At 59.0% G+C, this 25,886-nt stretch overlaps 1 protein-coding gene across 13 annotated transcripts in view; it reads left to right on the top strand.

The window, feature by feature from the left end:
• LOC115938940 (t-SNARE domain-containing protein 1) overlaps positions 1–25,886 on the top strand; it is a 153,559-nt gene that overhangs the window by 89,817 nt on the left and 37,856 nt on the right. For 6 of the 13 annotated variants that reach the window (XM_081816630.1, XM_081816637.1, XM_081816634.1 and 3 more), the window contains 3 exons: positions 2,836–2,908; positions 4,237–4,692; positions 13,039–14,234. In XM_081816630.1, the coding sequence (XP_081672756.1) occupies positions 2,836–2,908; positions 4,237–4,692; positions 13,039–13,637 (1,128 nt within the window). In that variant the 3' untranslated portion in view covers positions 13,638–14,234. Of the gene's footprint in view, positions 1–2,835; positions 2,909–4,236; positions 4,693–5,279; positions 5,524–8,321; positions 8,405–9,503; positions 9,740–13,038; positions 14,235–25,886 lie in introns of those variants that run through there. The other 7 variants (XR_014144461.1, XM_081816639.1, XR_014144460.1 and 4 more) reach the window with 6 other exon arrangements.

Below are 25,886 nucleotides of genomic sequence, written 5' to 3'. Positions count from 1 at the left end.
CCATGAATCCTGCCGGTGTGGGCAGCTGTGCCGGGTGACCCCCCAGGTACTGACGCCCGGGTGTCGTGACTGCCGGGGTGCCCTGCAGTGGTGAGGCCTGGCTGGGTAGTGACCCGGGGTAGGCCAGCCCAAACTCGGCTGTGATTGCTGGCTCCAGCATTGGTCAGTCACATACCCTTGGGAGAGACCCTTAACCTCTCGGTGACTTGGTTTCCCTGTCTGCAAAGTGGGGGTACTGGTAGGTGTGCTCACATATAGCATGGGGAGACTGAGTCACCTTAGAAAGGCTCCTAAGAGTCCCAGAGTCCAGGTGCACCCAGGACCAGGCTCAGGGCCCCCAGATGAGCCTCCTGTGAGAGGCCTCGGTGACCAAGCTGGAGGTTGCGCGTGGCTGTCCCCTGCCCAGCCTCTGACAGGGTTGGAGCAGAAACCTGGAAATCTGGGCAGGGAGGCAGTGTGACTGAGGCTCTGCTGAGCCTGCAGCCTTTATCTCGTGACCTTGACATCTCAACTTTAGGGTGGAGCCTAGGCTTGGCCTCCCCAGCCGGTGGCCTCACCCGGAAGCTGTGGTGACGGGGATCCCAGAAATGGGCCCAGGCCCAGGACCACCCAGCACCCACCCATCTGCTGCCGTCCTCCAGAAACGAGACCCACAGGCTTGCCTGTGGGCCGCCACCTTCCCAGCCACGGGCCCTGTTTCTGCAGAGTGGCCGTCTGCCCTGCACCGTGGTTAAGCCCATAATTGAATTGCAATTGATAGTACACATAGGTTTAAGATCATGCTAATTGCTTCGTTTCCCAGAACACTCCTAAAAAGAAAATGAATTTCCGTGTAATATTTTGCAGTGGGTGAAATGACCCTTGTGGAAATCGATCCATGTTCCAGAATGAGCTGCAGAGCGGGAGGGCCTGGGGTGGGGTTCACACCCCCGCCCCTCCACACCCTCCCTCACTGCATGAAGGAATCTTCCCTGACTTGGGCTCAACCCACGTGCCAGGCACCCAGGGAGGAAGCTTTGGTTTTGCTCATGTGATAGATGAGGAAATCTGTCCCCAAGGTGAATGGTCTTGCCCAGGGTCACCTGGCTGGCCAGTGGAGGAGCTGTCTCCTGCAAAGTGGCATTCAAGGAAAGGGTGGCCTTGGAGCCAGTGGGCACAGGTGTCAGTCCCACCCTCCCTCTCTCTGGGAGGCCTTGGGGGTCATGGACCCCCTTGAGTGTCCACAACCTTTACTGTCAGATGGGTGTTGTGACCTGGCCTCAGGGCTGCTGCCAAGTATGATGGTGCTGTGTGACGTGCCCCCAGCATTGCTCCAGGCGTGTGGCCTGTGAAGAATATGGCTACGTCCCTCACAAGCATCACTGCTGCTTTGCTGGCAAATGGAGATAAGACATTTGAACAACATGGAGGATGCAAGATATGCTTAAATGGGATACCCCAAATTCTCTTGGTCCAAATATCTATTCCTTACCCTGTTGACTAGCTTCATGAAGCCACTCAGTCTTTCCATGGCAGTGGGACTGGTATCCATCCACCATCTACCATCTACCCATCCATCCATCCATCCAACCACCCACCCACCCACCTGTTCACCCATCCATCCACTATTTATCTATCCACCGTTCACCACCTATCTATTATCAATCCATCCACCTACCATTCACTACCTATCCATTATCCATCCATCCACCATCCATCCATCCATCCATGTATCTACCCATCTACCCATCCATCCATCCATTCATCCACCCATTCATCCATCCACCATCCATTCACCCTCCCACCCTCCCACCCATCCATCCATCCGTCCATCCACCATCTATCCACCAATCCATCCATCCACCATCCATCCATCTACCCACCCATTCATCTTCTTGTCCATCCATCCATCCATCAGTTCATTCACCTATCCACCCATCTACCATCCATCCATCCATCCACCCATCCACTATCTATCTGTTCACGCATCCACCATTTATCCACCCATCCCCATCCATCCACCCATCCATCCATCTATTCATCCATTCATCCACCTATACATCCACCCATCATTCATCCATCCATTTATGTCTCTACCCATCCACACATCCATCCACCAATCCACCCACCCACCCACCCATCCACCCATCCACCCGTCCACCATCTGTCCACCCATCTATCCATCCATTCATCTTCCTGTCCATCCATCCACCCGTCCATCCATCAATTCATCCACCTGTCCACCCATCTACCATCCATCCACCCATCCACCATATATCCACCCATCCATCCATTCACCCATCCACTGTCCTTTCATCTACCTATCCATTCATCCCTTCATCTACCTATACATCCACCCCTCATCCCGTCCACCATCCACCCATCCACCCACCCACCATCCATCCAACCATCTGTCCATCCACCCCACTCCCTCAGGATTTATTGAGCAGCACCTGTGTGCTAGCTTGTGCCAGGAGCTGGGTGTACAGAGAGGGAAAGATACCACCTTTCAGTCAAGGAGCCCCAAAGCAAGTATGGGGAATGAGGTGTCTACGGGACCAACAGGCCTGTGGGAGGTGCAGACAGTGTTGGCAACACTGCCCTGCATTTGATTGTGGCCCTCCAGGGCTAGCCTTGGGTCCCCTGTACCCAGTGAGGATGCTTACAGCCCTGGGATACCCAGGGAGCTTGGGGTTTGGCCTTGGGATCAGGTAAGAATGTTAAGATCTCAGCCCTGTCTCTGACTTGGTGGGGGCGTGACCCAGGCTTGTTCCTGGTTCTTGGCTTTCACTTAGCACTCCCTGATGGCTGTGCCCTTGACCACCGCACCTAATGGCCATCTTCTTGTTTCCGCAGAGTGACTTGTTGGATGTCAATCAGATCATCAAGGACTTGGCCTCCATGGTGTCAGAGCAAGGGGATGCCATCGGTGGGTATCTGTGCTACCCTCTGAACCACCTGCCCCACAACCACATGCCCTTTCCCCCAGGTGTAGGCAGGGCTGCCTCCTAGATGAACGAGAGCCAGGGTGGTTCTGGAGGTCTGAGCCTCTGCTGCCCCTCCACTCCATGTCCCCAGGTCTCCCCAGCCCCTCAGGAAGGCCAGGGTTGGGAAGGCTCATGCAAGAGGGTGGCCCACCCATTCTGCTCATTGAAGAGTCTGGGCCTCCAAGCCTCCCACCCTGGGCCTTCGTCCCATCAGAGGACTCCCCAGGGTGAGGACAAACTGTCCTGGGTGGGGGAGGGGTCAAGGCTGCAGTGGGTGCCCCAGCAGAGAGGGCTGGACATGTGGAGCCCAGAGCCACCTGGAGCGGGCCCCTGTCCCTGGTTTCTGTGTTCCCTCCACGTGAGACCTCAGCCCCACCCAGCCTGGTCTCTCCACCCCAGGTGGCCACATGGTTCTTCTGCTGCTGTCCCGAGGGCCTGGGAGCCCTGAGTGGGCGGTGTAGGAACCATGGTTCTCTGGTACAGAAGCGTGGGGCTGACTCCTGGCACCGGAGCCACTGGCCAGCACAGTTAGCTCCCAGCCAGCCTCTGCCCCCCTCCCCGTTCCAAGGTTCTGAGGTCCGTGTGTGTCCTGCTCCCCACGGGGCAGCCTGGCTGTCCCCCTGGCTGTGTTGCACCCCCAGGAGAGGAAGGGACCCTGGGGCTGCTGTCCAGCACACTCGCCTTTCGCCCTTTCTCAGAGCCTGGGCTGCGTGCAGGGCTGTGCTCAGCGGCTGTGCAGTGGGCTGCCCCAGCATGCCTCGCGCTGGTCTCCACAGGCCCCTGCCTGCCTGGGCTGCACGTCCTCCTGCCCCGCGCCCCTGTCAGCCTCAGCATGGCTGCTGCAGCCATTCCCACCTCTGGCTGGCTGTCTCCGGGCGGGGTGTGCAGAGTGTTTTGTCCACTCCAGATGTCACCCAGATGGTCACTCAGTCCCAGTGACAAACTGATGGGGAGGGGCCATCTCCAGGTGCAGGGGGGAAGAGGGGCAGGCAAGGGCTGACTCGTGGCCACCGTGGTCAGGGCCTGGGGACCCTGGGGCACCTGGAGTGGGACACCTGGGGCCGAGAGCAGCTGAGACCGCAGGACCCCACGGTGTGCTGCTGTGGGTGATCCAACCGTGATGGATGATGGGCAGGGGCCCGTGTGCCCCTCTGCAGGGACCATGGAGGCTGTGAGCCTGGTGGTGCTCGGCTGGGCCCGGCCCGGCCCGTCTGCTCCCCAGCTGGCCGTGGGCCTCTGCCTGCTCCCTCAGCCTCTGGTGCCTTTCCAGGGTCCGGCAGCAGCAACACGTCCCGGCAGAGCTCCAGCCCAGAGCCAGCCGTGGCGGCCCTGCTGCCCGGGCTGGGCTGTGCGCCCCTGCGGCGGGGCCTCCACTCCCGCACCAAGACGCGCAAGCCCAACTTCAGCCCCCAGGAGACGGAGGTGCTGGTGCAGAGGGTGGCACGCCACCACCCGCTGCTGTTCGGGGCGCTGCGGGGCACGCCCTCCCGGAAACACCGCGTGTGGAGCAAGATCCTGCAGGCGGTGAACGCGCTGGGCTACTGCCGGAGGGACCTGGGCGACCTCAAGCACAAGTGGAGGGACCTGCGAGGGGCGGTGCGCAAGAAACTGGCGGAGCGCCCGCGGGCCCCCGGCCTCATCCTTACCCCTGTCGAGCGCATGGTGGCCGAGACCTTCTCAGCCCCAGCCCCCCTAGGCGAGGGCCAGGCCGCCGAGCCCCTGCCAAGTAAGTGGGCCCCCTAGGCCTGCCTCTGTGCTGGGGTTCCAGTGAAGGGCCCCAGGGAGCAGGACCCTTGGGGAGGGCTGGGGGCCTGTGGGTCTGACCAACACCCACGTGTAGATGGGAAACGGAGCCTGGGGTCCGCGAGGGGCCCACCCACCTGGGCAACAGAGGAGCTGGGGCTCAGAGTCAGTCTCATCCTGGCCCCAAGCTGGGAGCCCTTCTGGGGGTCCCCCCACAATGACGTAGCACAGCCAAGGGCCTCCAGAGGCTGAGGGAGCAGAGGACAAGGGGCCATGCTCCCCTCCCTGTCCCCACCTGGTGCCACTCTCCTGGTGTGGGGGAGGGGGACCACCTTGACCCCTTCCTGTGCTCTCGTTATGGGGGCCCTTTTTCCTGGGGTCACTCAGCCCCCAGAGTAGACCAGGGCAGTGTCCAGCGGTTCTCAGCTTCCCAGGGCACACTGACCCCCCACTCTGAGCCCATGCGCCCGCCTATAGGCCCCCTTATCTGGAAGTTTCTGTGTCTGGTGAGGAAGGCATGGGGTGCTTGGTGGGGTCTTCCCACTGCACACAGCCACCTCTGGCCTCCAGGGTGGTGCTGGCCTGGACTCCTGGTGCCACCTCCTTCTGCACCTCCTCCTGCCACTCCTCTTCCTCAAGACACCTCTGAATGTCCTGGTCAGTCTGCCGCAGCGGCCGCACCCTTCCTCTCGGCCAACATGGACTCTTTGCTTCCTGAGGAGCTGCTGGAAGCCCCTTGGGGATGAAGCCTGGAGCAGGACCAGCTCTCTCTCGAAGGCCACAGCGTGGACCACAGGACTCAGCCTGCACACAGGTGCCCCAGCGGATGGCTACAGCACAGCGTCTAGTGGGCCCAGTGGAAGATGTGTGCAGACGCGCCGTTCCCTGGGGGCTGGCCTTGGTCATGGGCCTGGGAGACGGTGCAGGACAGGGCCAGCCTGGCAGGCCAGGGGAGGCCGCCACAGTCTCCTACAGGCAGGGCCAGACCCAGTTTTGGGACGCTGCAGGGCTGACACCCCCACCAGGCCCACCCCACGAGTCCCCAGCCCTGGAGCCGGGCAGGAATTTGGTGGCTGTGTTGCTCTTGAAGGTCACTGGTGCTTGGCTCAGCAAACTGGCTAATGGAGGGGTCCAGTCCAGCACAGACGTCCCTGCCTGCCCTGCTGGGCCAGGCGCCCCCTTCCCTAGACCCTGCAGCCCCTGGGCTTGCCTCCGTCCAGGCAGCCAACTGACTGGTTCCTTAGTGCTGTGAGCTCCTCCTGGGAGTGTCCGTCCTGGGACTGTGCTGATTGTCACTGAGTGACCGAGTGAGAGGGAGTGGCCTGGGGCCGGACCTCCCTGACAGGGCTGAGCTATGGGTCAGGGAGGCGGCTGCAAAACCTGATTTGGGGTGGGGAGTGGGGGGTGGGTGGCAGAGACTACTGCCGCAGGTCCCACCTTCCTCCGTCTGGGTCAACGCTCGCCTGGCGCCTGGGCAGGGTCAGGCCTGCAGGGGCCTCTCACGGCCACAGGGGCTGAGGATAGCCAGTTGGTAGAGTTTGGGGCCTCCATGGGGGGCTGAGTAGGCAGTTCTCTGGCTGTGCCTTGAGGTGCACCCCCCTGCTGCCTGTGAGTGTTTGGGGAGTGGTGCTGAAGGGGGTTCTCTTTGGCCCCCCAAGGCCTGGCCTGGAGTCTGGGTGCCCCATAGTCTCTGGAGCAGAGGCCCTGCAGGACAAGCTCCCGCTGAGCAGCCCCTGTGCGGGGCCTGGGGGTGAGTGGAGGGCACCTGCAGATTTGCCCCTGACCAACTCGGGGTCTTCAAGATGAAGCAGAGGTGGTTCAGGGCCTACGAAGCATCAGGGTGTGCAGGCCAGGTGGTGGGTTGCCGCCCGCCCGCCTGGCAGCCCCTCGGGGAGGGAGCTGGGTCTGGGGGGCAGGTCTGCTTGTACTGTGGCCCAAGGCAGAATTGGGTCTGATCTGGGGGGCGCCCTGCAGGCCGAGCATGTTCATTCTTGGTCTGAGGTGGCCTTCGGCTGTGGGATCGCTTGCGTCGCCAGGGCCTGTGCTCGGTGCAGGCCAGACTCGGGCTTTGTCGGAGCCTGAAAGCAGAGTGCCGGCAAAGCCCAGGCTCTGTGCGGTTGCTGGACGGAGGCAGGACCCAGCTAGGAGCGTGGCCCCCAGCGCCTGGCACTGGTCCAGACCCTGCCGTCTTCCCATGCGTGGGAGCCGCTGCTCCTGCCCTGCGCGTCCGTCTCTTCCCTCCGCGGGAGCAGGGTGGGGCTGCTGCCGCCCACGGCCTGGGGGTGCGACGTGGCTCCCTGGCACCTGAGCAGGGACCTGGGTGGACACTGGGGGGTCAGCGCTGCACATGGGGGAGAAGCAGGGGTGCCCCAGCATGAGAAGGGGTGAAGCCCTCCTTCCTCTGCTTCCAGTGGGGCTCCGCGTGGAGGGGCTGGGCTTTGGGTGCGGGGGAGGGAACCCCAGAGAAGACAGCCCCTCAGAGCAATCCGCTGGGCAGGGGGCACGCCGTGCGCCGGTGGTGCCTGTGTTCATCTGGGCCTTCTCTGCCGCGGGCCTTGGGCCTGCCGCTCCGCTCCGCTCCGGGGCACCCCGGCGTGTCGTGCTCCAGGGGAGATGAAGGATTTGAATTGAACTATTTCTGCCTCCGAAGTCCTGTGAGTTTGGGGTCCTGTCTCCTTGTGCTTGAAGCAGGAGCTGTGTGTTCGCATTAGCTGGCAGTATCGGCCGCTGGTCTTTGGGGAGAGCGCCTCTTGCTGTGGCCACAGGCTTGCTCCATCTAGCGCTACCAGGATCCCTGGCGGTAGAAGAGGACACAGTGTAGACGTGTCCTTCACCTGGATTCAAACCCAGTTCCTACTGCGGGTGAATGTCGCAGTCTTAACTCACCATCGCTCTGTGTGTCCTGCAGCCTAGCCTTGAGTTCTGAGTGGGTCTGGCACGTTTTCACAAGGCGGCCTTTTTACTGCCGGCATCGTGGAGTGGAATGCTCTGGTTTCCTGGGGATGCTCTGGGCCTCATGAGGGTGGCCCAGCTGTGCTGCTGGTGGCACTGGTCAGGGCTCCGTTGACACCCCCACCAGGCCTGTGCCTGAGACCCCACATGGAAGCCTGAGCCGGTCGGCCACTGTCTGGAGACCACGGGCCAGCGTGCGCTGCCGCCCAACCACAGACCTAGGCAGGATGGTCCTTCTAGTGGCTCCATGGGACCTGCAGAGATGGCCTCTGTCCCTTTCTTCGAGGCAGGGGCCATGGTCAGGAGCAGGAGGACTGCCCAAGGGTGCAGAGAGGTAACAGGGCCAGGCCTCTTTCCGGGCTGGCCTCGGCCCTTTCCTGAGTGGGCTGTCCTTGCCCCCAGGGGCACCTCCTGATGGCTCGGTGACCAGTGCCCACGCCAGCCACGTGGCCCAGCGCCCCATCCCTGCAGCCTCTGCCTCTCTGGAGGCTGGACTCCTCACCTGGCTTCCAGTGAAGCCAGCATGGGGTCTTAGTGACCACTGGAGGGGGGCAGCGGCCATCTACCCCCCACACCTCTGGGCCTGGGCTCCCTGGGGCTCGCCCTTGGGGTATCCTCAGGGTCACATTCTGTAATTCCTTCTGTTGTCTTGATTTGCAGATAGTATTGAAGCCAGCCTTGAGGCTGCGTCCTCGCACACAGAGGCGGCCAGCGAGCTCCTGGCTGGAGCCAGCCGGCACCAAGTAAGTCAGTATGAGGGAACAGCACGGCTGGCCCGCAGCCCCCTCTGTCCTGTCTCCCTGGGAGGCCTAGGCCCTGCCCAGTACTTGGGAGGGGCACGCCCACAGGATTTTCTCTGAGTCAAGGGGGACTGGTGCAGGGGAGGGGAGAGGACTGCGGGGTCTGCACCCAGAGTGCTGTGCACCGCCACCTGCTGTCTGCACCCCTGCTGAGGCTGGAGGGCACGGAACGGGTCATGAGTGTGAGCAGGACCACGTGGGGCATCTCACTGCCATGGGTGCTGGGCACAGCCGTGGTTGCCCGGGAGCACACTCACCAGCCTGCCTTTCCAGAAAGCTCTGTGGCTTCTCTTTTGCCCGGAAGGGCAAGCTGGGTCTGGTGGTGTCTGTCCCCTTCCTCTGACCCTCCTACTCCTGCATCAGCTGCCCAAGCACCTGTGTGGCTCAGGGCTGCCTCTGGCCTGGCTCTGGTCTGGAGGCTGGGGTGGGCCCTTCCTTCTTGGAGCCATCGGAACTTGGCTTGGGACAAGTTGGCTGGCTCAGGGAGTGAGAGCAAATATCAGGCCTTTATTTGCTTGTGATGGGGCTTAGAGCAGCCCTGGGGACTGACGGCTGGGCCCCCGTGCTAACCCGCCGCCGCCGCCGCCACGTGAGCACCTGATCAGGCCAGCTCCAGCTGGGAGGGAGGGCTGGGCAGCCATCCTCCACTCACTCCTCACTCACTCACCAGTCCTCTGCTCCGTGCTGGGCTCTGACACACAGAGATGGACACTGTAGAGCCTGTCTCTCCATGAGTGGGCATCCCAGGGGGAGGGTGGGATGGACGGTCCGGTCCAGTGAGAGGTGGGGCAGGGAGAGTTTCCTGGGAGAGCGCATGCTCTATCTTGAAGGCCAGGTAGTAGTTGTCCTGGTGGAAAGGACAGCGTGCTCAGAGGCCGAAGGAGGAACCACCCAGGCAAGGTCAGGAGTGTGAGCACTGTGTGGGGGCCGCGGTGGGCAGGAGCAGGGCAGAGCGTTCCAGGGGATGATGCCCTTATTCCCTGGGGTCTCTGGGAAGTCAAAGCTGTGTTGGCTTTCCCTCTTCTCCATCAACGGCCCTCAGTATGAAAAGTCGGGGTGACGGAGGGTCAGCTGCACATGAGAATGGGCGAATGCTGCACCAGGAGAAGAAACAGGCTGCACCAAGGTCTCGTCTGCAGGATGGGAGCAGAGGCAGGCTGACATCAATTCGGTGCTCACTGCCTGGCCCATGGCCCCTGCCACCTTACAGCACACTGAGGGCAGCTAGGCCCTCCACCTGGGACCTCTCCACCAAGCTTAGTCCTCCCGGAGTGGAAGGTACAGTTTGCAAATGACAAGCAAGACAGACTTGCCTGAAGCTCAGGGCCGGGCCTCTCTGATGGGAACTCTTCCAAGTGGTGGGGCCTGCCGGTCGCCCTCACCAACAGCCGCATCTTGAGAGGGAAGCAACAAGTCCGCAGGGCGGCTGCCTCCATGAATATCCAGGGCCACCAGGTCGGAAGGATCGGTAGATGCCAGGAGCACAGAAGGAAGATGTGACAGTGAGGAAGAGGAGCAGCAGCAGGAGGAGGTTGAGGCTGCATGGGTGGCCACCTGTGTCCATGGACACCTCATCAGGCTCAGACCCCATCCCCTGTCCCATTCCCAGGGAGCTCATTGGACCCTGCCCACTATCACTACCCCATTTCCATTGCTAAGCAGTAACTCCTGTGCCATAGGTGAGGTGAGCGAGGCTCAGACCCAGGAGGTAAGCCCACAGTTGCTGCCACATAGGAATGTCCTCCCACTCCTCTCCACCAGCATGTTGGGACGTGTCCAGCAAGACAGGACATGGCACAGCCCCATGTTTCGGGTCCAGTTTTTCCCTGGGAAGTTGGCCAGTGTACCCCCCACACCCTGACAGGAGGAAGGGTTAGACATCCCTACAGCCAGACACTGGGGATTGGAAGTCCAGAGGAGAGAAGGGTTTCCCAAAACTGCATGGCTGTCAAGAGGCAGAGCTGGTTTTGGACCCTAGGCTCTAGGATTTCATGTCCAGGGCTTTTCCTGCTGCCTTGGGGAAACTCTGGTACACTCTCTCAGCCTCCTAGAACATCCACTTGCTGGAGGAGTGGACCCAGAGATCCATGGATAGGTGCCTGGATGGATGGAAGGATGGATGATTGGGTGGGTGGGCAGAGGCGAGGGCAAATGGATGGGTGGATGGAGGATGGACAGATGGGTGGGTGGATGGAGGATGGATGGATGGGTGGACAGAGGCATGGATGGATGGATGGATGGGTAGACAAGAGGCACAGGTAAATAGATGGGTGGATGGAGGATGGATGGATGCATGGATGCATGGATAGATGGGTGGGTGGACAGAGGTGTGGATGGATGGGTGGACAGAGGCGTAGATAAATGGTTGGGTGGATGGAGGGTGGACGGGTGGATGGGTGGAGGATGGATGGATGGATGGATGAATGGGTAGATAAGAGGCATAGGTAAATAGATGAGTGGATGGATGGGTGGATGGAGGGTGGATGGATGGGTGGACAGAAGTGGATGGATGGGTGGACAGAGCCATAGCTAAATGGCTGGGTGGATGGAAGATGGATGATGGATGGATGGGTAGACAGAAGTGTGGGTGAATAGATGGGTGGATGGAGGATGGGTGGGTGGATGGAGGATGGACAGATGGATGGGTGGACAGAGGTGTAAGTAAATGGGTAGGTGATGGATGGGTGGATGGATGGATAGAAGATAGATGGGTGGATGGAGGACGGATCATGAATGGGTGGGTGGATGGAGGATGGATGGATGATGGATGGGTGGACAGAGGCGTGGGTAAATGGGTAGATGGAGGATGAATGGATGATGGATGGATGGGTTGACAGAGCCATGGATAAAGGGATAGACAGATGGAGGATGGATGGATGAATGGATGGGTGGATGGAGGATGGATGGATGGAGGTATGAGTAAATGAATGGATGGATGGGTGGACAGAGGCATCAGTAAATGGGTGGATGTAGGATGAATGGATGATGGATGGATGGTGGACAGAGCCATGGATAAAGGTGTAGGTGGATGGAGGATGGATAGGTGGATGGAGGATGGATGGATGGATGGATGGATGGATGGAGGTGTGAGTAAATGGATGGTTGGGTGGGTGGACAGAGGCATGGGTAAATGGATGGGTGGATGGATGATGGATGGATGGATGGGTGGACAGAGGCGTGGGTAAATGGATGAGTGGCTGGAAGATGGATGGGTGGATGGAGGATGGGTGGATGGAGGTATGAGTAAATGGATGGATGGATGGGTGGACAGAGGCGTGGGTAAATGGGTGGATGAAGGATGGATGGACAGAGCCATGGATAAAGGGGTAGGTGGATGGAAGATGGATGATGGCTGGCTGGATGAATGGATGGGTGGATGGAGGATGGATGGATGGATATGTGAGTAAATGGATGGGTGGGTAGACAGAGGTGTGGGTAAATGGATGGATGGGTGATGGATGGATGGTGGGTGGACAAAGGCGTGGGTAAATGGATGGGTGGATGGAGGATGGATGGACAGAGGCATGAGTAAATGGATGGATGGATGGATGATGGATGGATGATGGATGGGTGGACAGAGACATGGATGGATGGATGGGTAGACAAGAGACATAGGTAAATAGATGGGTGGATGGATGAATGATGGATGGATGGGTAGACAGAGATGTGGGTAAAGGAGTAGGTGGATGATGGCTGGGTGGGTGGGTGGATTAGGGATGGAGGGATGGTGGGTGGCTGGATGGGTGGGCAGAGGTGTGGGTAAATGGATGGGTGGGTGGAGGATGGATGAGGATGTATGGATGGATAGACAGAGGCATAAGTAAATGGGTAGGTGGATAGATGATGGATGGGTGGGTGGATGGATGGATGGAAGATGGGGGATGGATGATGAATGGATGGATGGATTGAGGATGGACGGATGATGGATGGATGGTTGGACAGAGCCATGGGTAAAGGGGTAGGTGGATGATGGCTGGATGGGTGGATGGATGGATGGATGGACGATGGATGGATGGATGGACAGAGGCATGAGTAAATGGACTGATGGATGGGTGGACAGAGTTGTGGGTAAATGGATGGATGATGGATAGATGGGGGGTGGATGGATGGGTGGACAGAGGCGTGGGTAAATGGGTGGGTGGATGGGGGATGGATGATGGATGGATGGATAGATGAGTATAAGGAAGGAGAATGAAAGGAAAAGGATGGAGGATGGATGAAGAAATTGATGGGCAGATAGATGAGGGGGTGGTATTGTGGATGAACAGATAGACAGGATGGTGGATAGACAGGGGCCAGCTGGATGGATGTGTGGACGAATGGCAGCATGGAGGCTGGGCACCGAGGCTTTGCAGTTCCCAGGCTGAGGTTTGGACCTCAGTGTTACTGGGAAGACTCAACTTGTGAGTCCTCCTATTTTCCTCGTGTGAGTGCTGCTGCCCACCACAGAAGGGCATTGGGAGACCTAAGTAGCTCCGTGTGCAGAGGGCCTCCCCATCCATCACCTCTCTGCCCCTCCAATGTATTGCCCCAGTCGTGGCTGCTGGAGGCTGACGTTTCCTGTCTCCCTCCACCAGCGGACGAGGAGGATGAGACCCCCAGCTGCCTCTGGCTACCCCTGCGGACCCTGGAAGGGCCGAGCCTGCCTGAACCTGACCCCTTGGACCTACGAGGAACTATCCCTGCGCCTACCTCCTCGCCCTCCCCACCGGCCTCCCCAGCCTCCCCAGCCTCGGTGCCTCCTGCGGCTGCGTTCCCAGGGGCTCTTGGGCCCTCCCCACCCTCCACTGCACCACCCCCACCCCCTGGGAGGCCCGCGGGGGAGGCCTCCGAGTTTGAGCAGCGGTTGCTGGACTCCCATCGGCGACAGGGTGCCCTGCTCTCCCACTGGTCCCAGCAGCAGAGCGCACTGATGGCCCAGCAGAACCTGCTGCTGCAGAGGCTGGTGGAGCAGAGCCAGCGGCTGGCCGACGGCGTGGAGGCCCTCAACCGGACCCTCGAGAAGCTGGTGGAGGCCTGCCCAGGGCGGGGATCCTCGCCCCCTGTTGTGGATGGCACCCCTTCTGGCGGAGTGGCCTGTGGGCCCACCAGAGGCTCCCAGAGCAGCCCCCAGGGCCCCCACCCGGGCCTGGAGGTCTTCTCAGGGATGATCCTGAAGGTGGAGGAGGAGGTCTAGGGTCTGGCCCCCAGAGGACTGCACACAGCAGGGACTCCAGCCCTTCTGGGAGGTGGGCTGGGCGACAGCCGGGCAGAGTTGGGGCCTCGACGGAGCCATCGAGGACAAAGGACACCCTCATAGGCATTGTCTGTGGGGCTCAGTGACATGCAGGGAAAGGCTCTGGGGCCGGTCTGTGGGTCCTGGGCAGAAGTTACTCAGGGACGTTGTGGCTGGAGGAGGCGGACGGGCGCTGGCTGAGCCCAGCCTCCGCTCCCCATTCCATGCTCTCACCGGCTGCACTGAGTGCCTTGGAGGCCAGCGCCGGCACCTCCCTGTGGCTGCACGCCTGGGGTGCCCCCCGGAAGCCACCTCCTCCTGCTCCTCCTGGATGTGTGGGGTCTGCGGGCTGGGCTCCGGCACTTTCCTCGATTCTGCCAAGGGCACCACGTCTCGTGGGCCTGTAGTCATTTCTCCCAGTTTAGATCTGTGGTGTGAGAGACACATGGACGCGTATGTGTGACTTGGTACTGTATGGGGGGATGCCATTTTGTACCTCCTGATTTTCTTGCAAAAAAAATATTTTTCTTATATAAGCATAAAATAATGAAAAAGTCAGGAACCGTAATGATGATGCTTGCCAACAAACGAGATAGAGTCCAGTCCTGTTCTCGCAGATGGGCTGTGCCTCTGTGCTCAGCCCTGGCAGGGAGCCCCGAGCACTTGCTGGGTTTTCAGATCTGCTCCCTCTGTGACCTCCTGTGCCCCTCGTGGGGTCCCTCAGGGAGCTGGTGTTCCCCCCCCAGCTGTCACACAGCGGCAGCCACACAGCTCGGGAGGCTGTTGGGGGCCAGCAGGAGAGGACAGGGCTCCCGAACCCCAGGGCCTCGCCGGTCCTGGGCCTTGTGCCCTCTGCCCGTCTCCCCTTGACCTTCTTCTGACCGCTGTGGATAAAAGCCTTCTCCAGAAGCAGGAGCCCGAAGTATTGGTGTGGGCGGGACGGTGTGCTGGTTCCCGGGCCCCAGGGAAGCCCAGCACTGAAGAGAGCCAAGACCAGTGTCTCAGGCACATGGGGTGGGACCCTCTGGTTTTCCGGGTTCACCATGGACCAGCAGCGTGTCAGTAACTTTGTCTATGGAAGAGAGCCTAAACTCTTCAGCCATTCACCCAGCTGCTCCCTGCGACCTGGCCCTGCCACCCTCCCAGCCTCCTCTCCCTCTGTGGGGAAAAACGGTGCCATTTGCTCTCCATGGCAGCCTTACTCACATGGCTCTGCCCTGGAAAGCCTTCCTTCTACTCTAGAACCTCAGTTCCATCTCCGTGCCAACTGTCAGCCTCATTAATCTTCATTCGGGTGGAAGGAATGGACTCTTCTTGTCCACTCAAAGATGCCCACTAGGTTGGCATTCACCTCCCTACTGGCTACGAACACTGCTTCCTCGCAATACAGTCTGATGCCTTCTCCAGTCTCAGACTGAGCCCTGAGCCAGTTACTCGCTGAGCCCTGAGCCTGGTCACACTCTGGGCCCTGAGCCTAGTCACGCGCTGAGCCCTGACCCTGGTCACATGCTGAGCCCTGACCCTGGTCACACTCTGAGCCCTGAGCCCAGTCACATACTGAGCCCTGACCTTGGTTACACGCTGAGCCCCGATCCCTAGTCACACTCTGAGCCCTGACCCTGGCCACGATCCTGGTCAGACTCCAGACCCTGAGCCTGGTCACACACTGGGCCCTGATATCAGTCACACTTCTGAGCCCTGATCCCAGTCACACTCTGAGCCTTCATCCTAGTTATACTCTGGGCCCTGATCCTGGTTACCCTGAGCCCTGACCCCGGTTATATTCATCCTCATGGGTGCTGGAAGCATCTGTGTCCAATTTCCTCTTTTTGGGAGCTGCAGATGTGGCAAACGTGGCTCTGTGCTGACTGGCATTTGGCCGGCAGGCTATGAAAGCAGAAACAACCCAGGGGTGGGTGCCCCCAGCTCAGCCTTGCTGTTCTAGCCAGAGGCAGGCTCCAGCTCTGTGTCTGACTTCCTGGCTACCTCACCCCAGAGGGACAAGCCATGGATGGCTGTCACATAGCCCCTGCATGCAACTGACCTTTGGCCCTGGCTCCATACTAAGTGCTGAAGATGCATAAGTGACCAAGGCAGACCAGAAGCCTTTCCTCCCAGAGCTCATGGTCAGCTGTAGAAAACAATACTAAGCAAGTGAATACATATTGGGTAAATGTTTTCTGTGTATAAGTTAAAACTAGATTTGGCTGTATCTTACAGAAAACCCAGATGGCATGTTTTGGGGAAAACAGGCGTGATGACTTTTACTTAGAAGCTGTCTGTGCTTGGTGATCCCCACGTGGCCTGCGGACCCTGCTCCATCATGTGCTCGTGGTCCAGGATGGCTGCAGGACTCCCACCACTGCACTCACGTTCCAAGTGGCAGGAGGGAGAGGAGGGATTAAGAAAGCATGTCTACTCCCTTTAAGGATGCCTCTGCTTGCATCTCATCCCGTTGGCTGGCAGTTGAAATGGGCGGCCAGCAGCCCAGCATGGGCGGGACCTAGTGCCCCGGAAGGCAGGGGGTGGTCATGCTACTGAAGGCCTGTGGGCAGAGGCCCTAGAGACGACACGGCAGATGTCAGTGAGGCCCAGAGAGCAGGTGGGAGGGGAGGGCGGGCAGAGAATCAGGGCTCAGCTTGGGGGAAAAGCAGCTTCCACCCCTGCTGCAGTCTTAAGAGTCAGGGCCTGAGAGGTGGTGCCTCCAGGTCTGTCTGCCTCCGAGGCCCCGGGGCCCCCTTCAGCCTCTGTGGCTGGAGCCCTGTGCTGCAGACAGCCTGGGGAGGAGCACGATGGGGACAGTGGGTGCCTGTCAGCAGGCCATGGGTTGGGGTGCACAAGGAGGCCAGACAGCACCTCAGGGAGAACAGAGCCCCTGGCTGGCCTTGGGGGTGGGGGTGCTCATGCATGGAGGGGAACCCAGGTGGTTCCGGGGTGCTGTCCTCACACCTGGGTCTCTGGAAGCTCCTCTTGGGGATGCACCAGGGGAGCCTGAAGAGCCTCTAGGAAGGGTGCTGTGGTCTTGGGTTAAACAGGAGCCAGTCAGAGTGTCCTAGGAAGGAAAGTCTTGGGGAGCGTGTGAAGGAGGCAGCAAGAGGACGGCCACCCCTCCCAGATGGGACTGCAGCGGGGGTCAGCCCTGGCCACCAGCCTCAGAGCCTGTCCTGCTTGGACACTCTCCCCAGCAGCACAGCCTCTGAAGGGACATGAGCAGGTGGGGGGTGAGCCAGGGTTGGGGTCCCGTACCAGGTGCCCGTGGGCCCAGCAGTGGGGTGCCCCAGAGCAAGTGTGTAAGTGAGCTGTCCAGCACGGGGGTCACCGGAGCTGTGGGGCCCGAGGAGGGAAGGGGTGTAGAGGGGGACAGGGCTCTGAGGACCCTGCGTGGGAGGAGGGGGACGGGGCAGCGAGAGAAGGCAGGAGCAGTCTCGTGGAGGAGGAGAGCCTGTGAAGGCTGCAGTGACAGATGCCAGGGGAGGGTTCCAAAAGGGCCCGGTGGGGCAGAGAAGAAATGGTCCGGACGTAGGGCATCTAGAAGGTGTCGGTGGCCGTGACGGGAGACGGTCTGTGGCTTGCCTGCAGGGCCTCCGGTGGTGTGTCCAGAGGCTGGAGGGCAGGGGGCTGGAAGACGCTGCAGGTCACCTCAGTGCTCCCCTGAGAATCAAACCTGAGAATCTGGGGTGCACTCGGGTGCAGGGGTGACACCTGAGGCAGGCCTGGAGCCCGTCTCAGGACTGCAGGCTCTCGCCCTGTCCCCTCGTGGCGCTGCCTTACCAGGCAAGGGAGCCTTGTGCATCTCACCCTGGAGCAGCTGCGGGACACGCATCGGCTCTCGGGCTACAGAACAGTGTAACCTGGAAATCCACCCTTTAAAGTGCTTTGCTGCCTCACAAAGCAGCAGAGGAACTGGTCTTGTTCCCTACCCACCATCACCTCCCCCGCTGCCCGAGGGGGAAGCAAGTTCAGGGCTGATCTGAGATCCCAGACCTGCAAAGGCCCTTCACGGAGCGAAGGGGCCAGTCGGGCCTTTGGGTGGCCCACAGAATGAGGGGCCCATGTGCCCCCACGGTTGGAGACCATGCAGTACGTCACGGGGCCACGGAATGGAAAGCCGAGGAAGCAGGAGCAGTTGCAGAGATAACAAAATAGGCCCATTATGGGTCCAACTGTGTCCCCAAACCGACGCGCTGAGTCCTCACCCCAGGGCCTCAGAGGGTGACCGTGCTTGGAGATGGGTCTTTGCGGAGGTGATTAGGACAAAGGAGGTCACTGGGGGCCCCGATCCACTGGTGTCCTTACGAGGGGAGAGCAGGACGCAGACACGCACCGGGGGATGACCACGTGAGGACACGGGCAGGGGACGGTCATCCGCACGCCAGCAGAGGGGCCTCGGGCACCAGCCCTGCCCACGCCTGGGTCCCGGACTCGGACTCGCAGCCGCCAGAGCCGGGAGGAAAGCCATTTCTGTGGTCTCGGGCGCCCGACCTGTGTTCGCTGAGGCGCTGAGCTGGCTGACCCAGGCCCTGGAGGAATGCGGCTACTGGAATTCGTCAGACTTAGGACATGGATAGTTCCTAAGAAATACTTTAAAATAAGATGAAGTCTCAACAATGAACAATAAGAGGAGACTATCAAAAGTGACCAAGTGTGTCTGAAAAAGACCACCTCTAACTTGTAGAAATGAAGAGCTCCGTGAACGGCCACGAGCCTGGGCATCTGGTGGCAGAGGAAGTGACGAACGGCGAGCGGAGGGACGCCCGGAGCGGCTGCTGCATCGCAGAGTGCCGAGCCGGCGGAGCCCGGCGGAGATGAAGAGGCGAAGCGCGGCCGCTGGGACCCAGAGGCCGGAGTCTGACGCGGGCCAGGCAGGGGCAGGGGGTGCAGGGACACTGCGCGGCAGAAATGCGACAGCTGCTCTCCCGGCCACGTGGGGAGAAGCCACAGAGTGCCACGGGAGGGGATCTTGTCCTCGTGGAAAGGAGGAGCGCAACAAGTGTACTTGCCGCCCGAGTCACGCAACAACGAGGGAAACTGCAGCGCGGTGAGACCGTGTCCGTAAAGTGTTCCGAAAATAACCGTGAGCGTAGAGTCGCGGTTCCACGAAACGTCAAGGACAAAGACAAATGCAGGCACTTCCACGTCAGCGAGAACCCGGTGGGCTCACCAGGAGGAGGCGCTCCCTAGCGGACCGTCTGAAGGACGGACGGCAGGACAGAGGAGGCGACGCTGGAAGGATGGGGGGGCAAGAAATTGGTAAGTGTGGAGGCAGATCCAACAAATGACTATGTGGAATAATGAAGTGATTTTGTAATAAAGTAATAATTATGACTATAGTGTCTAATTTATGGGGTGAAATCTTTGGAAAGCACAGACCGACAACCAGACAGGGATAGTATATTAGTTGGGAAGAGTTGCTAAAATAATCTCATATTGTTTGTAGGGAAGTTAAATATGGATTAATTTTAGCTTCTGTTAATATTTATACACGGTAAAAACTCAAGGGCTCCTTCATCAAAATTAAAAACTTATGCTCTGCAAAAGGCCCTGAGAAGACATTGGGAAGACAAGTTATTCACGGACAGAAACAGAGGACTTGTATCCTGTATATGTAAAGAGTTCTCTAAATTCAAAAGTAAGAAAACAAACAATTCAGTGAGAAAATGGGCAAAAAATTTGAGCATTTACCAAAGAAGATTTACAATGGCCCCATGAGCATCTGAAAAGATGTTCAGCACCACTAACTGTTAGAGAAATGCAAAGTAAAACTAATGAGGTCCTGCTGCACACCTGCCCCAGAGGCAGAAGGGGGAGACGCAGGGACGCGGGGAGCCTGGGCTGTCCGGGCACTGCCCGTGGGACGGCCGCTCTGGAAGCCGGTTCGGTGGTGTCTTAAACATACTGCCCAACAACTGTGCTCCTGGGTGTTTATCCTAGAGAATTAAAAAGCCACGTTCACACAAAAACCCGTGACCGGGTGTCCACAGCATCTATGTTCCTAAGAGTCTCAGACTGGAAACACCATGGAAGCGAAGCGTCTCTGCGCGTGCGGTACAGCGCTCGGGCTCTGAGCGGACTGGCCAGGCTCGGGGTCACCCACCGTGTGAGTCCCCACGTAGAACGTAGTCAGAGCGGTGGCTCTGTGGCCATGGTGGAGGGACGGGGGCCTTGGTGGCCAGGGCACGGCTGCAGGGGGGCCACGGGGCCGTGGTGTGTGGCCAGATCATAGGACCAGTGAAAAGCGCAGTGAGATCTGAGGCAGGGGTCACCTCTGAATCAGGAGTGTTAGGGGATCGAACTTCCAAACCAGTAAAAATCGAATGAGAACACAATTAAACAAAGCCAAATTCTTACTAAACAAAAAGGGAAAAGAAAAAAAAAAGAAAACTCACGTGGAAGGAGAAGCAAATGGAAAATGGGAAATCATGCCCAGTTGACACACCTCTGCACGTGGGTTCAGAGCCCGTCCGATGCAAGGATGGTCCGATTGCAGGAGGACAGGGACCAGGTGAAGATCCCCACGCGCCCACACAAACCCTGCAGCTGGCAGACGTGGCTTCAGGCAGAACGGATGTTAGGACACATATATTCGTAAACATGAGTGAAAGACAGTTAAATGTGATGAAGAGAATTATTCTGTGACAGGTTCCACTCATCAGGAAAATGAGGACCCTGCATACACCTGGATTTGCCCGATAAGATCCCTCCGCCAGGGGGAGCCCAGCGCCGTGGGTGGTGCTCTGCAGGGGGCTCAGGGCTTAGTGAAGAGAGGGTGCAGGGCTTTGCCAACTCACAGGAGCCGGACCAGCAGGGAGCAGTTCGCTGTCCTCAGGTGCGCCCGGGACATGCACGCTGTCTGATGTCAAGTGTCAGCAAACTTCAGAGCCTTAGTAATGCATAACACACGGCGATTTTTGGAAAATGCAGTTAGAGAAATGCAATTGTTGGTGTAAGTAGTAAAAGAAAAATAAGTTTTTTGTATGTTTGGAAATCTAAAAAGGCTTCTGAATAACTCAGAGGTCAAAGAAGAAACCATTAATGGGTGTGCAAATTGCTGGATGTGTGAAAAAGACACAAGTGAATAATAATACCGCACGGCGTATGGAACTGGGGGGGGGGGCCTTTGGAGGGCATCCGTGGCCTTAGGCCTCTGCCGCAAACGAGGCAGGCAGAGAGTTGCTGCAGGAAGGTATGAGGCAGAGATGAGTGCCAGTGGCAGGAGGACGCACGGACCCCGGGAAGCCGGAAGGGAGGACAATGGAGACGGGCGCACATCGAGTGGGTCACAACAGTCTCCCGAGGCCAGAAGCTGGTTCTTCGAAAAGACCAGGAAAGTGGACAAGCCAGGAGGGGAGGAGCCAAAATTCCAAAATAAGAGAATTCCATGAATGATTTGATGCCAACACAGTAGAAAACAGGTTCCTGGAGAAGTACGCAGAGGGACAGCCACGCGGCCTCTTACGTGTCCCCCCGCCGACCTTCAAGGAAGAGGTCCGGCCTCTACAGACTCTTCTAGAGAGCAGAAAAAGAGGGGAGTTCCCAAATTCCTGATCCTCAGAGACGGCCATGTGGCCGAGGAGCACGCGGATGCGGTAATCCCGGGTGCAGCGTCTGCACCGCGGGACCTGCCTTTGCAGAGCTTGTACGGGATGACACGCGTGTGCATGCACGGGGCTGTTCACCGCAAGGACCCGGCCGATAAAATCACAGTGTTGTGGAACGCTGACCCGCCCGGCGGCCCTCGCCCCACGAGCCCCGCGGCCAGCCGGCCGACCAGCACGGCACGCTCCGTCAGTGCGGCCTTCTCCGTCCTGCCCCTCCCGCCCGCCCTCCTCCTGTCCTCTGCTTCCTGTGGCAGAGGGGATTCCCCTGATCCGTCCCCCCTGCGGCTGACACCCCCGTGGGGACTTGTCTTCTGGGGCGCTCTCTCCCAAGTGGGATGCAAGCTCCATGAGGCAGAGCTCTGGCTGCGTCCCTGCCTGGCGCCTAGGACAGAGCCCAGCATGCAGTAGGTGCTCAGTAAAAGCCCTCCCGGGCTTCTGTCCAGGAATTGGGGCGGGGGGGGGGACTTTGCAGGCACCCCTGCAGGCAAGGCTAGGGCCGGTCCTTTGTGCAGGTGACGTTAGGAGATGTACAACTAAGGTCTCGGTTGGGGCCGGGCCTGTGGTCAGAGGGCAGCCTGAGGAGCTTGGGTTCTGAGCTAATCCACATCCAGCAAAGGGCAGGCCTAGCTAAGAACCCCGCTGGTCACCCTGGCCCGGCCCCTGGCTGATGCACCTGCAGGGAGGACAGGGGACCCTGCCCAGAGAGGGCTGAGGGCCCGGCCCACCCAGCCCCAGCTGGCTCCGCTGCCCCTTAATTTTTCCCTCCTCCCTCCCTCCCCTCCCCTCCCCTTCCCTCCCCTCCTCCCTCCCTCCCCTCCCCTCATTGCTGCCTTCCTCCTCTCTCTTCCCTCCTCCTCCTCTTTTCCTTCAGAAGTCAGTGGAGCTTCCCAGGTGCTCAGGCTCTGGACTAGTTTTCCCATGACCGTGACTTGACCTTTTCCATTTTCTTCTCTGTAAAATTAGGGGTTTGGATCTGGTCAGAATCTGATACTTTTGCTGGGTGCCCGCCAGCCGTCAGGGTCCAGGTTCAAGCTGTCCAGGCCTGAGGAGGCAGTTATCCCTGGGCCCTGGTGGGGGAGAGTCAACCGGCCTGCCTCTGCCACCCCCATGACCCAGCCCCAGGGCGCCCCAGGGGAGGATGTGGGGGCTCTCTTCCTGGCATTCTCCGGGACAGGGTGTTTAACCATGGCAGCCCAGAGGGCCTGTTGGAGCCTGCTGCGGCGGGGAGGGGAGTGTTGGGGGCAGGGAGGGGAGGCTGCCTTTTAATTTGGAGGCTGAGCAGGTTAAATAAGCAGCAATCGGATTTCACTGAGGCCTGAGTGTGTGTGATGTCCCTGGGTGCAGAGAACATGGGACAATCTCATTTTCGTGATCAGATTGTTATAGATTCTCTCCTCCATCTGCTGAGAAATGTAAATGCGAATTGTGTTCTGGGTGCCGTGGGGGACAGCTGGTGGGGATGTGGGGGGTGGGGAGGGGTGACCCTGCGTGCACTTGGGCCTCAGGCCCGGGGCCCCAGAGTCTTGCCCTTTCCCGTCCACAGCAGCTCCACGCAGCATTGCCGGCCCCACCAGCCCTGCTCTGAATGAGTGCCGGGCAGGAAAATAACCCTAGGCAGAGATTTAAATCAATCTGCCCAGTGTTTAATAAATACCCCACACATAGCCCCTGCGGGCTAGAGCCGCCGACCTCCTCCTGCATGACGGCGGGCGCTGCCTGCAAGAGCGTGGCAGGGGGAGCCCAGCGAGGGCTGGGGGATGCTTTCCTCTCTGCATCAGTGGGAAGCAGTCGGACAATGTCCCTCTTCCATTCCTGGAGGCCCCTCGTCGGATGTGCCCCAACAAGCCCCTGCACCCCACTCGGCCCCCCACCTACCTGCCCCACAGTATCCTTGGCTACTCGGAGCAGCTTGAGGCCTGAGTTCATTATGACTTTGGGGGTGGCCCCGCTCATCTGAGCCTGCGTGCTGCATCCAGGACTTCGGGGACCTGGGGTGACACACCTGGTCTCTGGGCTAGCAGTGGCAGCATCCTCAGGTCGGGACCTGGGGAGCCTGTAGGCACACAGGAAGGCGTGTGCGGGCCCTGGGGCCAGGCTCCAGGCCGCTGCGGCCGCTCTGGGCTGCAGCGAGCTCCTGCAGGGGGCTGTCCCCAAGGCTGATGGAGGAAAGGCATTTCTGTGTGGCCCTCCGGCCCCCCCAGGCAGAGGCCGCATCACCCTTTCTTGATCCATGAAGAAGTCCTGCTCAGATGGAGAACAGGCTAGTCCTTGGGAATGGCTGTGGAGCCCGGAGTGCTGCCCCCTCCCCGTGGTCTTGCTGTGCTCTTCCAGCAAATGGGCGCTCACCTGGGGCTCTGGGAGGGCCAGCAGGGCGCTGGCAAACGGGCTGTGGGAGGGGCGGCTTGGGGCAGCCGGCCAGCCTGGCCACCGTGTTCCTGTTTTATGGGCCAAGGTCAGGGGGTGCCCTTGAGGCCCAGAAGAAACTGCCAGAGAGGGTGGCTGATTAAATGCCAGCACTGTGAGCCAGACAAGGATAGAGGATAAATCAGCATGGTTTAGATTGACTTGGAAAATCCTCCCAAAGGAGGGCAACGGAATTAAGGGATGTAGGGAGCTGGGCACGGGGGCAGAAGGAAGGCAGTGTGCCCGGGGCTTGACCTCCAGCCTCTGAGCTGTCCACCCACCCCACCATGAAGGGAGGGAAGAGCGTGGCCGCGTCTCACAATCCACCCAGACAGACCCTTGTCCAGAGTGGATCTCCAGAGAGACCCAGGCCCTGTTCCCAAGTGCCTCTGGAAACTCACTCGGGGGGGCAGCCTCCAGGGCCCCTTCTAGCCCAGCTTCTTCCCAGCCCAACAGCCTTGAGTCCCAGATTGAGTTTTGGAGAGCTGTACCAGCAGGGAAGCTGCCCAGCATTCCTGAGCCCTGGCCAAAGGGCAGGCAGATGGGAGGGATGGGACTGGAAGATGGTGGCTGGAGGAGGGAGGAGACCCCCAGAGGCTCTTCAGCTGGGCAGGAGGCGGCCGGCCTGTCCCTGGAAGCAGCACCTGGCATCCTGCCCAGCCCAGGTGTTTAGATGCATTAGGCCTGCTGTCAAGGAAGCCATAGGCTCACAAAACAGCTGCCCATGCAAGGTGGTCCCCTCAGCCTCTCCCCTGCAGGGGAACTCAGCCTCCCACCCTGCCCCAGTCCAACTTTGCGTGCTTCCTCTGGGAGGGCCGTGGGAAGAGACCTCGCTCCTCTAGAGAGAGGAGGTTCCCTGTCTAAGATCACCCCTGAGTGGGGAATTGCCTCCTTTAAAGGGGTGATGAGGGGACATAACCCCACAGCAGGGTGATTGGGGGTGGTGCATGCGTGGGAAGGTCCCATTCAAGACAGAAACAATGCAGTTTTTAAGTGATGGGGAATCTGGGCTTATTTTCAGCAGCTGTATGCAAATTACATGCAAATGAACCTATTTTCCTTCCAGTACCTGTGGCCCAGAGCAACCATGTTCTAGAGGCCCAGAGTTAGCCCAACATCTTATCTCATTCACAGCAAGAATCCCCTTCTCCAGAAACTGTACTGCGTAGGGGCAGCCACTGCTATTTATTTAACAGATGAGGATGGTCCCTTGGGTCCGACAGTTCTAATTCCAACCCTGTGAATGACTACTTGTGTGTGACCTTGAGCACATTGCTTAAGCTCTCTGCTCCTCATATTCCTTTTCTGTAAAATACATATCAGTAATGTGAAGCACATAGCACAGTGACTTGTGATGATGGTGGCAATGATGATTATGATGGTGATGGTGATGGTGGTGAGGATGGTGATGATGGTGATGATGGTGGTGGTGATGATGATGGTGATGATGGTGATGATGATGGTGGTGATGATGATGGTGGTGATGATGATGATGGTGATGGTGATGATGATGATGGTGATGATGGTGATGGTGATGATGATGGTGATGATGATGGTGGTGATGGTGATGATGGTGATGGTGGTGATGGTGGTGGTGATGGTCTTGGTGATGGTGGTGATGACGGTGATGGTGATGGTGATGGTGGTGAGGATGGTGATGATGGTGATCTTGGTGGTGGTGATGATGATGGTGGTGATGGTGGTAATGGTGGTGATGGTGGTGATGATGATGGTGGTGATGATGATGATGGTGATGATGGTGATGGTGATGATGATGATGGTGATGATGGTGATGGTGATGATGATGATGGTGATGATGATGGTGGTGATGGTGATGATGGTGATGATGGTGGTGATGGTGGTGGTGGTGATGGTCTTGGTGATGGTGGTGATGACGGTGATGGTGATGGTGATGGTGGTGAGGATGGTGATGATGGTGATCTTGGTGGTGGTGATGATGGTGGTGATGGTGGTAATGGTGGTGATGGTGGTGATGGTGATGATGGTGGTGGTGATGATGATGGTGGTGATGGTGGTGGTGGTGGTGGTGGAGGTGATGGTGGTGATGATGGTGATGATGGTGGTGATGATGGTGATGGTGGTGATGGTGGTGATGATGATGGTGGTGATGATGATGATGGTGATGATGGTGATGGTGATGATGATGATGGTGATGATGGTGATGGTGATGATGATGATGGTGATGATG

Source organism: Leptonychotes weddellii, chromosome 4 (assembly GCF_054177405.1).
Source record: "Leptonychotes weddellii isolate Sample4059 chromosome 4, ASM5417740v2, whole genome shotgun sequence".
Taxonomy (NCBI): domain Eukaryota; kingdom Metazoa; phylum Chordata; class Mammalia; order Carnivora; family Phocidae; genus Leptonychotes; species Leptonychotes weddellii.
The sequence above is the reverse complement of the archived record's forward strand: the minus strand, read 5'-3'. Positions and strand labels throughout refer to the sequence as shown.